Source organism: Brienomyrus brachyistius, chromosome 15 (assembly GCF_023856365.1).
Source record: "Brienomyrus brachyistius isolate T26 chromosome 15, BBRACH_0.4, whole genome shotgun sequence".
Lineage (NCBI taxonomy): Eukaryota > Metazoa > Chordata > Actinopteri > Osteoglossiformes > Mormyridae > Brienomyrus > Brienomyrus brachyistius.
Window position 1 is genome coordinate 11,380,135 of NC_064547.1, and position 14,931 is coordinate 11,395,065.

The 14,931-nt window shown below is 46.3% G+C and overlaps 1 protein-coding gene across 3 annotated transcripts; it reads right to left on the reverse strand.

Moving 5' to 3' along the window:
- Positions 1–429: 429 nt before the first annotated feature.
- LOC125708386 (leucine-rich repeat-containing protein 15-like) lies at positions 430–14,501 on the reverse strand. 3 transcript variants are annotated; one of them, XM_048975865.1, is made up of 3 exons: positions 14,387–14,501; positions 9,848–9,941; positions 430–2,605 (listed from the first exon to the last, which is right to left on the reverse strand). In XM_048975865.1, the coding sequence occupies exons 2-3, from the start codon at positions 9,935–9,937 to the stop codon at positions 908–910; spliced, it is 1,788 nt and encodes a 595-aa protein (XP_048831822.1). In that variant the 5' UTR covers positions 9,938–9,941; positions 14,387–14,501; the 3' UTR covers positions 430–907. The 3 variants fall into 3 exon arrangements, with proteins under 3 accessions (XP_048831822.1, XP_048831823.1, XP_048831821.1); XM_048975866.1 differs by lacking the exons at positions 9,848–9,941; positions 14,387–14,501 and adding an exon at positions 5,182–8,075; XM_048975864.1 differs by lacking the exon at positions 430–2,605 and having other exon boundaries at positions 7,100–9,941.
- Between the last annotated feature and the right edge of the window lie 430 nt (positions 14,502–14,931).

Genomic DNA, 14,931 nt, shown 5'->3' on the forward strand with positions numbered 1-14,931 from the left:
CAAAAAGAAAGACAGGATTTCCATTACTATCTTTTTATGACAAACAACAAAGAAACAAAATTTTACAGAATGTTCCAGTGTGCCTCAATAGTGTGAAAACCACTCAGAAAATCTTTTCAGTTCTAGATACTGGAGTGATTCTGTAAATATTGAGAGGAGTCTATGAAGGATCCATGAGGTGCATCTTTTGCAACTTGACACAGCCATTTTGTTAAGTAGGCTAGGAGCTAAATGTCTGTATTAATATTGTCATTGTCGGCTGGATTTTTTTATGGTATGATGTTTTTTATTCGAACTTTTGAAGTCTGGAAACAAGCTACAGTATATTGCAGATGAGTCGATCAGGGGGAGGATCATATGAGGATCATCTATGATATATTGCATTTATCATATGCAATTTTTAATATCGTGAGCAATATTTGACAAATGAAAGCTTACAAAGCAGATGTTTGCTTTTTATTTGTTTTTTAGCCAATAATGAAAAGCTGAATATTTGGTAAATGAAACTTATGACATTTGGTTAGTTTATATTATTTCACAGATATCATGCAAACACACATTCCTTTCAGTTCAGGGTATGACGTGTTAAACTTTCTGGATAGATCTAAAGTAATGCAACTGTGATTATTATACATTAGAGCTCATGTCCCCTCTCCGGGAAGCAAAGTATGTTATCTCATCTTTTGAACTAGATCACAATCAGAAACAGATCACAGTGTAAAGCTTGGGAGATCACTACTGTACGTAAACTGTACTAAAGATCAAGTAAACTAAAATGACTTTTCCATTACAAGAAAATATTCTAAGATGGAAAGATTTATCACCTTCATGAGTTAATTTTGTAGAACATATCTTTGTCTAAAGTTTCTTAAAATGAATCTCAAATTACACTTTAGGCATGTGTGAGTCAAGTGTTGCAAAAGTCTATATGACAGTTTTTATTACCTTGCTGTAAGTTCTGACTGGAGTGCATGTTTCTCATTCGATAAATACAGCAGATGACTGTACTGGCAATGATAACTGTGCAAATTGTCATGATGATGAATAAAGTGTTTTGGGAAAGGCCCGTCTGAAGCACATGGTTGTAATTAGTCCTTCCCTTCCCTTCTGGTGCAATATTTGGTTTGGATGTAGAACTAGTAGCACTAATATTTGATGTGGATGTAGGACTGGTGCTTGTCAGTGATACCATCAAGTCTTCATTGGTAAGGTCAAAAATACTCATATTATGCAGGGCAGGAGGGTGGAAGCATAACAGGTTTCTGGAATTCAGCACCTTGAAAGAGTTTTGCCTCAGCCAATCTCGGAGAGGCAGGATGTCCTGGTTACAATTCCAGGGGTTCTGAGAGAGGATAACCTCTTCAATCATCTGAAATGTATCTAAAAGTTCCAGTGGCAAGCTTGATAGGGAATTGTTGCAGAGGTCTACCTGCTTCAGTTTAGAGATGTTCTGAAATACTTTCCAGGGGAGAGTTTGAATTTGGTTGTGCTCAAGCGAGATATTCACCAGTTTGGGCAGTGCACTAAAGGTGCACTCCTGAAGGCTCGTAAGACGATTAGTGTGCAGGGACACCTCACTCAGCTCTATGAGTCCACTGAAGGCACCACTCGATACTGAACTGATCTGGTTCCGACTCAAAACAAGAAGTTGCAGCTGAGTCAAGTTGCTGAACACATTGTCTCCCACATGGGTCAGTCTGTTGTCATATAGCCAGAGTTCCTGGAGAACCATGGGACCAAAAACTCCAGTGGACAATTCCTGAAGTTGATTTTGATGGAGGGATATTTGAATAAGCCTAGGAAGGTTTAAGAAGATGCCCTCAGGCAATAATGATAAACGATTGTTAGATAGGAACAGCTTCCTAAGTTTGTACTGGTTGGAGAACAGCTGGGGTGCAAGATGTTCAATTTGATTTTCCTGTAAGGATAGTTCTTCCAAGTTAACAAGAGCACTGAAACAGCTTGCTGGAATCCCTTTTATGGCATTATGATTTAGTCTGAGAATCTTTAGCAACCTTTGCCCTTGAAATGTTTCTTCTGAAAGATACATGATGCTGTTCCTAGCCAGTGAGAGGTGCTGGAGATTAGATAGCTTATGCAGAAAACCTGTTGGGATTGAGGTGAGGATATTTTTGCTCAAGTCAAGCTTTCTGAGGGCAGTCAGAGGGGAGAACAGAGCTGGGTGAAAGTCTTGAAATTTGTTGTTGCTCAGGATGAGTGATTCAAGAGTTTGCATTTCCTGGAATAGTTCTGAAGGCAGATCTTGCAGGTTAGTTCCCTGAAAGCCTACCAATTTAAGTCTGTGAGTACGATCAAATGTTCCAGGCAAAATTTCAGCTAATTCCGTGTCTTTTACTACAAAACCAGAAAGAGATTCAAAGCCATTGTCAAAATCACTTGGTGTTAATAATGAGATGTTGCTTTTAACTATTAAGAGTTCCATGGTGGCTGGAGGCAAGAATGCTGGGAACTTTATGACCAGATGACCAGAGCAAATCATTATGTTTTGTTCACACTGGCAAGCATTTGGGCAGCTTCCAAGAATACTGTTAATGGTAAACAAGCTGAGAAATATGTAGATGTGAATCACCATATCCGTGGATGTCTGAGGAGAGATCAGAGAGATTATATGTGTTATCAAAAGCAACAATGCAAATAAAGCATAATCATTATTCTTAGTATAACAGGGTTTTGCCAGGATTATCCTCAACAGTAAATCATGGCTTAATGAAGTGCTGACATGCATTTTATCAAAAAACATGATGGAAAAATATAACTCATGAAATTGATATAAAGCACTGGCTGTATTTAGGATTCTAGGACTCAAAAATTGTTTTTTTGAAGAGGGCTTAGAAGATAAGTCCTGAGCTTGTTTGGGTTTGCCTAATATCAATTAGGTAGGGCTGATTTATTTAGGCCATGAATATATGTAATTCCTTTAGCTTATTCTCTATGACATTTGTGTTGGTGCTGTTCTGTGTCAGGATGTTAGACAGGATGTCTCAGATGGCAGGAAGCAAATGTCCCCCCCACATCAGTACAGGGTGTGGGACAGCTACATTAAAACTTCATAGCAGTATAATATTGCAAACCAAGACACTCATTAAAACAAATGGAATTAACCTATTTTCTGTTTCCAGCCAAGTTGGAATTTCAATATGATGTCATTGTATAACACATTTTTACTGGTATATTATTTTTACCTTATAAGCATAAAATAGGTTGCATCACCGACAATCCACTTGACCCCAGAGGGTTAAAATGGCAAGGGGCAGTGCCTATTTTAGCCTCATCCCCAAACCGTGTGCGGAAAAAGCACAGAAGCGGACAGTAGCATCAGGCTGTAGAGCCGAGCTATTCGATGTCCAAGTATGTACAGTCGAACAAGCTGCCATCCTGGCGGCATCCGGAGCGAGCTCCCGACAGTCCTTAAGCGGGAGATTAGCCCGCTTAAAAACTAATCTTACCTTCCTATAGAAGTTCTCAGTCCTATCCAATTGGCCACTATTGAGTTGTCAGCGGAAAAGAGAATGGTCAAAAGTGATAAAAATGCTGAGGCAGTCCTTAATCTGAAAAATGGCAAATCCGCGAAATGTGACGGCCGTTCACCTTGCCACTATCCTGATAAGACTGATTTTGGAGAAAATATCTGTATGGGAGACCTTGAGTGTTATGCGCTCACACTCTGCTGGATCCCATGTTCAGGAATGTTGGTTTCTGCAGCTCCACAAATGTCCAAGCAGCAGTAAAAAGGCTAGTAGCAGAATGTGCAGCAGTTATCAGGAGAGCAATGGACACAGCTGTAGAGTTTTCTACACCAAAGGCATCTGTAGAACCCCCAGCAGACGCTCAACCAGCTGCGGTAGACTTTAAGTAACAGTATGTTATAGGTAGGTACTGACAGTTCAGCAATATTTGCTGTTTTTTAGTTTGCGTTGGATGCAGTGCTTTAAAGCACGCCGCCACTGGACTCTAGAGAAGTGGAGACGTGTTCTCTGGAGTGATCAGAACACAAATGTATATTGGCCTCTGCTAATTACTATTTTTTACCATTGGGGGTCGCTAGCATGCACTGTGTTCTAAAAAGCTTTGAATGAAGCGTCATTGCTTCAGAAAGCTTCCTTTCACTACAGCTAACAAGCAAAAAAACTAGGAAACAGCAAATACTAAAGCTTAACAATACTGGGACAACTAGGATCATAACAGTAATGTATAACGTATAACGTAATGTAATTAGATGGAGCAGAGGGGGGAGATTCCTACAAATGGGAAACACGCACTAGGGAAACGGAAAACTAAAAATAAATGAATAGAGGTGAGACTGGTGTCTAGCCAGCCTTGAATCATGGAGTTCAAGGAGTTCAAAGATACCAAGCCATACACTCAATTCACAGAGACATGCAGCAGGTCAGGGAATAGAAAGAGCACACTGAGGCTAAAGGACAAGAGACAGGGTGTAAAATAGGATGGCCAGCAACACCTGCTGTCCAAATGGGGGAGAGTAACAGCCTAGTTTATGCTTTGTAAACTTTCATTAAAAAAAAAAAAACTCAGGACTGAATGTGGTTTACATTACGGAACAAATAGGTCTGTAAATTTACAATCAGCACCTGATAAAACTTCATGTATCGCTACCAGTTTTTAAATCCATGTATAATCCATTTATAATTCAACATCCAATATTTTTTTGCCCCCAGATGATGCAGTATATTATGAAATCCAGGTTAATCGGCTTTTAGAAGTTTATATATACTGTGTGTGTATGTGTGTGTATGTGTGTATGTATACATGCATATACATGAGCTTGCGGGGCTGGTTTCTTTAGACCATGAGGCTGTGCAATTCCTATATGTTTTTCTGAGTGTTTGTGTGTGTGGCTGATCTTGACAAAACACTGGGGAAAAGTACAATTAATGGCACCGCTTGTAATGATTTGTAAAAAGGGTTAGAAAAAATGTTATAAATATAAAGATAGACGCACACTCACACATATATTTCAGGCTCATTAAATTCCCACTTTGACAATTACCAAATATTTCCAAGCAGTCACACCTACCGCAGACTTCATATAACAATCCTGTAAATTACATTTCTGCGGTTTCTGTGGGAGAGCAATGCAATTAGATGGATGCTCTCTTGAAATTAGTCACACTTATTTCTAAGGTATATTCTGCGACTTACTCTCTGTCCTGGCTGTTTGGGAAGCTGGAAAACAGACATCTGTCCCATTTCTCCTGTTTCTTCCACTTGATGCTGAATGAAACCTGATCTTCCTTGAAATACTTCCAAAAGAGGTTGGATCACTTTGTATTCCTGTTCTTCGCACACTTCATGTCAGACAGATCATATCACTTCATCTCAAGTGCCACCACCACTGTTCCCACAAAAGCTGGGTCTTCTGCACATTGCTTCCACATGTGTAATATGGCAAAACAGTCTGTTGGCAAACGCAAGCATAGCTCATGGCCCCCACCCTAAAACACTCCATGTTATTTGCAGGACAGTGAGGAACTCCTTCCTGAAGCTGGGCTCTCCTGAGTGTTTTTTTTTTGGGAAATTCTTGGCATATCCAGTCATCCAGAGTGGCGATCGAAAGAACAGGAGACATTTTTGTAATATACAAAGTCAAATATACACAGCTTATCCAATTTCAAAGTTATTCAAACATGGATGGAAAAGACATATTTTAATCACATTTCATCAGTGAAGGCTACACCACATAGTAAGTGGTATAAACAAAAATATTCGAAGGTATGCAATAAAAATTAGAGAACAATTTGTTATATTTGACTATATATAGATTACATAGTTTTTGGAATATCTAATCTGAAATATCTTGATATATCTGGATACTCTAGTCCATTTGGCAACATTTGTAGGCATTTTGCAAGATAGTGGACCTCACCATGGTGACTGAAACACTGTGATGTCACCCCAGCCTTAAATTTTGTTTGGGATGAATTATGTACACTACAATGCCAAAATTATTGGGACACCTGCCTTTACACACGCATGAATTGACATCCCATTCATAAGACATAGGCTTTATTATGGAGTTGTCCCAGGCTCTGCAGCTATAACAGTTTTAGCTGTGTTTATGGGAATTTTTGACCATTCTTACAGGACAGCATGTGTGAGACACTGATGTTGGACCAGAAGGCCTGGCTCACAATCTCAGTTGTAATTCATCCCAAAGGTGTTCTGCCAGGTTGAGGTCAGGGCTCTGTGCAGACCAGTCAAGTTCAGTTAGTAACAGTTAGCTGAAGAGCATGTTGTGTGAACAGAGGAGAACTTGGTACAAAGTTTCAGTGAATTTAGTTGGTTCAGATGGGAAACATTGTTTTTACTATTGAACTGAGAAAACACTCCACCAGAAGTGTGTGATGAAGTCAGACAAGATGGGAGGGGTAAGTGTCATGGTGTGGGGTGTGTTCTCTGCGGCAGGAGTCAGGCCTCTCATACGGAGCCCTGATCTGAACCCTATCAAGAATCTCTGGAAGGTAATTGGCGAGAAAATTATAGCAAACAAACCCACTATATTTACCAAATTGTGGAAAAAACTGGAAGACAAGTGAAACAAAATCAAGTCAGAGCAATTTGAGAAGTTGGATATGTCCTGTAGGCTCTAATGTGGCAATAACAGAGAAGTTTCTATGCTCAGTATTAATTTCTTGTTAAAATGATCATATATATATATATATATGTGTGTGTGTGTGTGTGTGTGTGTGTGTGTGTGTGTGTGTGTGTATGTATGTGTGTGTGTGTGTGTGTGTGTGTATTATGTTATTATTATATTGTGAGGACTAGATGCCCTGACAATGTGGTAAAATCTCTTACATTTTAGCTTATCAGGACATATTTCAGGTCCCCACAACATAAACCTCAATTTTATAAAAGTCTGTGAATGCAATCAAAAACCTAAAAATGCCAAAAGTCTTTCATTTTGTTTGGTTGTTTAACGTTTCAAGTTAGGCCTGGGTATGGTTTAACGTCGGCATTGTTGAGATTAGGGTTTTTCCCATAGAATTCAATGGAGAGTCCTCACAAAGATATTAATACAAACGTGTGTGTGTGTAGAAGCAAACATGAACAATGTACAGGAATTTGTATTTACTCTGTATATTTTGTAATAATTTTTGTATATGAAATACAATGCATCAAAAAGCACATGATAATGGAAAAATTTGGAAGGACAACTGAGCCTCTGACCACTTATTCTGATCAGGGTTACAGAGAACCAGGCAGCACAGAGCTCAAACCCGGGCTACACAATGGATGGGATGCCAGTCCTCCGCAGGCCACTTACATACAAATCCTTAGACATTACTGGCAATCTAAAGATGTTATTTGGCTTACAGGAGGAAACCAGACATCTCAGAGGAAACCTACATCAAAAAGTGAAAACACACAAACTCCAGACAGAGAATGGTGTAGATTTGAAGCAACAGAGCTTACCTACTGAGTTAAGGTGGTACTGCTGATCATCTATATTTATACTATTATATAATGAATATTTGATTGTATATATACACACTACATCTGCAAAGAATTTCATATGCAAATTCATGTCTCATTAAATGTATTCAAATTATCTACCTTATTTTTAAAAACAAAAAATAGTGATGTAATAGTGATGCAAACATAATACCATGCAGTATAACCAATAAATTATTTAATATGTGCTGTCTTTTCATTTTTTGTGTGTTTGTACATATAAATAAATTAATATATAAATTCTCAAAATTTTAACAGTAGTACAGATCAGGGGTCTCCAACTCTGGTCCTGTACGGCTACTATCCAGTAGGTTTTCTATCCTACCTGGCTTCTGAGGAGCCACTCCTGCTCTCAGGTAAATATCAGGAACAGGTGTGACTCATCAGAAGCCAAGTGGGACAGAAAACCTACTGGATAGTAGCTCTCCAGGACCGGAGTTGGAGACCCCTGGTATAGATACAAATACATAGTAATATAATAAAAAATAATTTATCCTGTTACTGATACCTTGTTGGATAGCTAAAAGAACATTGCTTTGGTTTGCAAACCACTCTTCAGTCCATCTCCTTCCTACTCCAATCATCAGGTCTAAACATGATTGAACTTTTCAGTGAAGCTCCGTACATACTGAAATATGCAGACACCGGCCACAATCAAAGCAGCCCCCATAGTTATCAATAAGATCTGCAAAGAAATTAGAAATGTACTGTAGGTGCCACTGGTGGGTAGTGTCCACAGGAAAACCAAGCCATTCAGGTGGCTATTATGCACAATATCTGGCTCTGCCGCAAGAATTACTGTGTCATAAAAAGTATAAGAAGGGCTGTATGACAGAGAATCCTCAGTTGTGGACTGAGGGACCAAGTCCATGGATGGAGAGATTCGTGGAGTCGCTGAGGTAGTCTTCCAAATACTAATGGTAGCTATGTCCGTCAATTGGTCACCCTCAACTTGGAAGCCGTGAGATGATGTTTGTACTGAGGCTGAAGTATTAGAGATTGTACTGCTAATTTTAATGGGAGGGTTTTCGTTGACTTCGCACTGGAGTAATCTAGAGTTCATTGAGCCAACTGTTTTCTCCAATAAATATGATGGCGTATAGCAGGAAACATGCTCATAATCATGAACCAAAGTCCGATGGTGACTTATCCATTCTGCAAGGTCAAGAATCCTGCAGTTACAATTCCATGGGTTGTCTTTCAGGGAGACATTCCTTAGAGCAACTGCACTGGAAAGAACACTGCTAGGAAAATTTTTTAAATGGTTACCATGCAGTTGAACTTCTGATAGCTTTGTAAGACTGTGAAAAATGTTGTTTGAGAGCTGGTGAAGCTTGTTGGAGTGAATAATCAGTGTAGAAAGATTACTCAGGTTAACAAAAAGATCAGGATCCAGAAACCGTAAGTCATTTGTTTGTAAAGAAAGCCTTGTAAGTTTGGGAAGACAGCAGAATATATCCTTTGGTAAATGATGCAGTTTTGGATTATAGTTGAGCGAGAGTATTTCCAAACCAGACATATTATAAAAAAGATTATTTGGTACAGTGATAAGATTAGTAGAATACAGGTAAAATTCCTTAAGTTTTGGCATGTGTCCAATGAGTTGATCTGGTAAGAAGACAAGAGGATTTTTAAAGAGATTGAGTGTGGTGATATGAGGTAGAGAATAAAAGGTTTCTTCCGGGAAATAGTGCAGTTTATTGGAGGATATACTAAGAATTTCAAGATTGGACAGAGGCCAGAACAACTGAGGTGGGATGCAACTGATCCTATTTTTGAAAAGTTTGAGTACACGCAGTTTGGTAAGACTTTTAAAGGTTTCAGAACTGAGAATCTCAAGTTGGTTTTCATAAACAAGAAGGTGCTGTAGATTAGTTAAAGAGCTGAACACACCGTCTGGTAGTTTGCTCAAAAAATTCTTTCCTAGGTTTAAGAAACATAGCTTGGTAAGTTTTTCAAAAATATTTCTATCCAGATGAGTGAGATAGTTTCTACTGGCATCCAGCTGCGTCAGATTTGTGAGTGTGTCGAACAATTCTGGCTTTAGAGAATCCAAATTGTTGTTATCAATGTATAATTGTTCAAGACTGGCAAGATTACTGAAAACCTGGCTTGACAGATTAGAGATTTTGTTGAAGGATAACTTCAGGGAAAGAAGCTGAGGTACTGGATAAAACGCTTCTGGGTCGATAACTTGGAGAGGGTTCTGCGTGATACTGAGGCGAAGCACTAGAGGCAGGTTAAGAAGACTTCTTTCAGTTAGGTTTTGTATCCTGGTTTTTTTCAACTCCATATAGTAGGTCTGGAGAGGCATGAAGGAAGGTACATTTGTAAAGTTGCCACTGCATCTTACCCTGCCTTCTGCAGTACACTCACAGACATCAGGGCAGCTGCGGCCATATCTCAGAAACACTCCAAACAAGAACAGGATGGAAGACTTCATGGCCCTGTGAATGGAGCCACAATATAGAATTCAGAGACAATAAATAATCTTCAACTTCTCAACCATCATTTGCAGATACTAAGGAATAAGGAATGAAACATGTATTCATGAATTTAGCATGTTGATTTTGACAGTTGATTGTAAGTATGTTCAAAGTAGTCCTGGAAAAAAGGTTTAATTTACTCTTCTTAGAAATATGGCAGTACATCCTATTTGGTATTAAAAAATAACATCTTTTGGGCATTACATGTAAAAAATACTAAATTCTGATTTTGTTGTCAATTTTTCAAAGGCTTTTTACCCCTTTTATTTAAATATCAACCTTTTGGTTGATAATTAATGAAAATATAAAATATCAAATAGAATATCTGTCACGGGAAGGTTCGGGTGGACAGGCGATCGTGCGGGTGGTGGTTCAGAAAACCAGACTGACGAGCAGGATCGGGGTAATCGGGGTTTATTCGGGACAAGGAGACACGGGAGGCGAGGGACTACCAACACCATGTGCACAGATCACGTAATGACGGACAACGATCACAGGCAAGACTCAGACTTAAATACACAGGACTGATCACAGTAATCGGACATAGGTGGAAACAATCAGGGAAACACACGTTGGCAAGCAGGGGGGCGTGGCACACATGAGGAGCCGACGAGCAGGGCATGACAGAACCCCCCCCCAAAGGCGCGCTTCACCGGGCGCGCCAGGGAGGAGGCGACAGACGGAACACGGGAACCCGGACCTGGAACCAAACGGAACAATCACCGAAGCACAGGAAACAAAACTGAGACGCAGAACACGGCAAGGGACAAGACGTAAGACAGGACTTGACAAAGGGCAGGGAACGCAGAGAGACAGACTAGAAAGGGCGGAACAGAGGGAACAGGCGGAACAAAAGGAGCGGGAGTGACGTGAGGGAACGACGGGAAACCAGGAACCGAGCGGGGCAGAACAAAGGGACCAGGAACAGAGGACGGCGGGACAAAGGCAGGAGGGACAAAGGCAGGGGCACAGGGCGAGAAGGAGGGGGTACCAAGGGGAGCCCGTGGGAGCCCCAGCGGGCGACGGGAGGCAGCCGGAGGGGCCGCAGGCGGCCGGGAGGCCGGAGCCGGAGGGGACCTCGGAGGGGCCGAGGAGACAGGGCGAGGGACCCGCGGAGGGGCCAGGGAGGAAGCAGGAGGGAGCACCGGGGAAGGGGACGAGGGAGCAGGAGGGGCCCACGGCGAAGGCCCGGAGGAGGGGGGAGCCGCAGCAGGCGGCGACGTCCGGCGGAGGGCCGGAGGTAGGGGCCCCGCAGGCAACCGAGGAGCCGCCGTCGGGGAGCCCGCAGGCGACCGACCAGGCACCGGAGGGGGGAGCGAGGCAGGGTGACGAGGCATCGGAGGGGGGAGCGAGGCGACAGCTGACCCGGAGGGCCAGGACCTGCAGGCGCCCACCGAGCCAGAGCGCAGGCGAGGGAGGGCGAGCCAGGGGGCAGGGCGGGAGGGACCCCAGTCCGCCGTCTGTGTCCCCTCCCTCTGCGGGACACAGACATACCGACCCCCGGTCGGGGTCGATGTCGCCGGGGTGAGGGTGAAGGAGTCACAGGAGCGGGGCCAGGGACAGGAGCGGGGCCAGGGACAGGAGCGGGGCCAGGGACAGGAGCGGGGCCAGGGACAGGAGCGGGGCCAGGGACAGGAGCGGGGCCAGGGACAGGAACCGGGTCAGCAGGCGGAGGGGGCGCCTCGGGAGCTGCTGCAGCGCGGTCAGGGGGCGCCTCGGGAGCTGCTGCAGCGCGGTCAGGGGGCGCCTCGGGAGCTGCTGCAGCGCGGTCAGGGGGCGCCTCGGGAGCTGCTGCAGCGCGGTCAGGGGGCGCCTCGGGAGCTGCTGCAGCGCGGTCAGGGGGCGCCTCGGGAGCTGCTGCAGCGCGGTCAGGGGGCGCCTCGGGAGCTGCTGCAGCGCGGTCAGGGGGCGCCTCGGGAGCTGCTGCAGCGCGGTCAGGGGGCGCCTGCCCGGGAGCTGCAGCAGGCGGCTGCAGTGGGGGCGCCTGCCCGGGAGCTGCAGCAGGCGGCTGCAGTGGGGGCGCCTGCCCGGGAGCTGCAGCAGGCGGCTGCAGAGGGGGCGCCTCTGCAGGAACAGGAGCACGGTCAGGAACAGGAGCTGGCTGCAGTGGGGGCGCCTGCCCGGGAGCTGCAGCAGGCGGCTGCAGTGGGGGCGCCTGCCCGGGAGCTGCAGCGCGGTCAGGAACTGGAACACGGTCAGGAACAGGAGCTGGCTGCAGTGGGGGCGCCTGCCCGGGAGCTGCAGCAGGCGGCTGCAGTGGGGGCGCCTGCCCGGGAGCTGCAGCAGGCGGCTGCAGAGGGGGCGCCTCTGCAGGAACAGGAGCACGGTCAGGAACTGGAGGTGGCTGCAGTGGGGGCGCCGGCCCGGGAGCTGCAGCAGGCGGCTGCAGAGGGGGCGCCTGCCCTGGAGCTGCAGGTGGCTGCAGTGGGGGCACCTGCCCTGGAGCTGCAGCAGGCGGCTGCAGAGGGGGCGCCTCTGCAGGAACAGGAGCTGGCTGCAGTGGGGGCGCCTGCCCGGGAGCTGCAGCAGGTGGCTGCAGTGGGGGCGCCTGCCCGGGAGCTGCAGCAGGCGGCTGCAGAGGGGGCGCCTCTGCAGGAACAGGAGCACGGTCAGGAACAGGAACACGGGCAGGAACAGGAGCTGGCTGCAGTGGGGGCGCCTGCCCGGGAGCTGCAGCAGGCGGCTGCAGTGGGGGCGCCTGCCCGGGAGCTGCAGCGCGGTCAGGAACTGGAACACGGTCAGGAACGGGAGCTGGCTGCAGTGGGGGCGCCTGCCCGGGAGCTGCAGCAGGCGGCTGCAGTGGGGGCGCCTGCCCGGGAGCTGCAGCGCGGTCAGGAACTGGAACACGGTCAGGAACGGGAGCTGGCTGCAGTGGGGGCGCCTGCCCGGGAGCTGCAGCAGGCGGCTGCAGTGGGGGCGCCTGCCCGGGAGCTGCAGCGCGGTCAGGAACTGGAACACGGTCAGGAACAGGAGCTGGCTGCAGTGGGGGCGCCTGCCCGGGAGCTGCAGCAGGCGGCTGCAGAGGGGGCGCCTGCCCTGGAGCTGCAGGTGGCTGCAGTGGGGGCACCTGCCCTGGAGCTGCAGCAGGTGGCTGCAGTGGGGGCGCCTGCCCGGGAGCTGCAGCAGGCAGCGAAGGCGGCGGCTGCGCAGGCGGCGGCTGCGCAGGCGGCGGCTGCGCAGGCGGCGGCGGCGAAGGCGGCAATGGCGGCTGCACGGGAGCGGGGTCCGCCGGCAATGGCGGCTGCACGGGAGCGGGGTCCGCCGGCAATGGTGGCTGCACGGGAGCGGGGCCCGCAGGCGGCAGGAGCGGCTGCTCCGGCTCGGGGACTGACGCCTTTTGGAGCAGGATCAGCTGCCTAAGGTCCCCTGCTAACCCCTCGAGTTTTTCTGGACCAGAGGCGGCTGTAAACGCGTCGAAACCTCTCGTTAAACGCGTGATAAGTTCCTCCATCTTCCGGTCTCCCGGGGGTGTCGGCCTCTCCAACACCCTTATAAAGAGACCCTGGAGGGTGAAAAACTGGTCCACCAGGGTAGCCTTTCTCCCTGGGAGAGGCGCGGTGAACGCCTCCGGGGAGGCTGCCGCTGGTAACGAGGTAGGTAAGTCCGGCGCGGGTGAGGTTAGCGTGGCCCGAGTAGGGAAGCGGGGCACACGCGGGATGGCGTCTCTCCCGGTCCGGATCCCTCCCCAGTTGTCCAGTCTTTCCAGCCGGTAGTTGCACCGCTCGAGGGGCGGTAGGAGGACGGAGTCTTTCGGCTCCAAATCTGCGAGAAGGAGGACCTGTTCCTCCTCGTCCTCAGGCGGGAGCCATAGCCTGGATAGCGTGCAGGCTCCCAGAGTGATGTCCGTCTCCTCTGGGATCCGTTTCGTCCGCTTGCTCTTCTTTTTGAGGTCCGTCATTCTGTCACGGGAAGGTTCGGGTGGACAGGCGATCGTGCGGGTGGTGGTTCAGAAAACCAGACTGACGAGCAGGATCGGGGTAATCGGGGTTTATTCGGGACAAGGAGACACGGGAGGCGAGGGACTACCAACACCATGTGCACAGATCACGTAATGACGGACAACGATCACAGGCAAGACTCAGACTTAAATACACAGGACTGATCACAGTAATCGGACATAGGTGGAAACAATCAGGGAAACACACGTTGGCAAGCAGGGGGGCGTGGCACACATGAGGAGCCGACGAGCAGGGCATGACAATATCGATATCAGCTGATGTGCACATCCATACTGGCTATCTTACACAGAAGGATTACATTTATTACTATGAAACAGTTGTAGACTTGAAAAAATATTTTGTGTACAATTTTTAAATACATTTTAATTAAAAAAATAATAAAATATTTCTATATTAAATATAAAAAATAATAAATAATTTCTTTTTAAAACTGTATAAGCAACTAACCTGTAATAAGGCTGATGAACCAAAGCTTGATGAAGACTCCTTTTTTCGAATTCACATCCTGTTTTTTATATTAGATGCAAAGGGGTTGTGGGACTTCCCATTCCAGTTATCTACTCTTGACCATGTTTTCTTTTGTCTGGTGTGTGTATGATAAATGACTATTGTAATTTTGTTGATTATCACATCAGACCATTAGTTGAAAAGCTGCCTTCATATCTAAAAGACACCAGAGACTTCAAAACCTTTCTCTCTGAAGTGACTTACAGTAGTGGTGATCTCCTGGCCACTATGGATGTAGTTAGTCTTTATTCCAATATCCCACATTCATCCGGGCTCTGTGCTTTAAAGATTCTTTAATACAAGGTCAGAGAACAATCGTCTAACTAACTTACTGGTTGATATGTCTGACACTGTATTGACAACAAACTGTTTCCTTCATGACAAAGATACCTGGTACTGCTATGGCTGCAAGCTCCCTTAACTATGCATGCAAATCTCTTGTTGGGTTGATCTGAACACCAATATGTGTACCACAATAATATAGT

What these genes read in the sequence shown, in the direction of transcription:
- LOC125708386 (XM_048975864.1), bottom strand. Translation starts at nt 9,937, where the DNA reads ATGAAGTCTTCCATCCTGTTCTTGTTTGGAGTGTTTCTGAGATATGGC.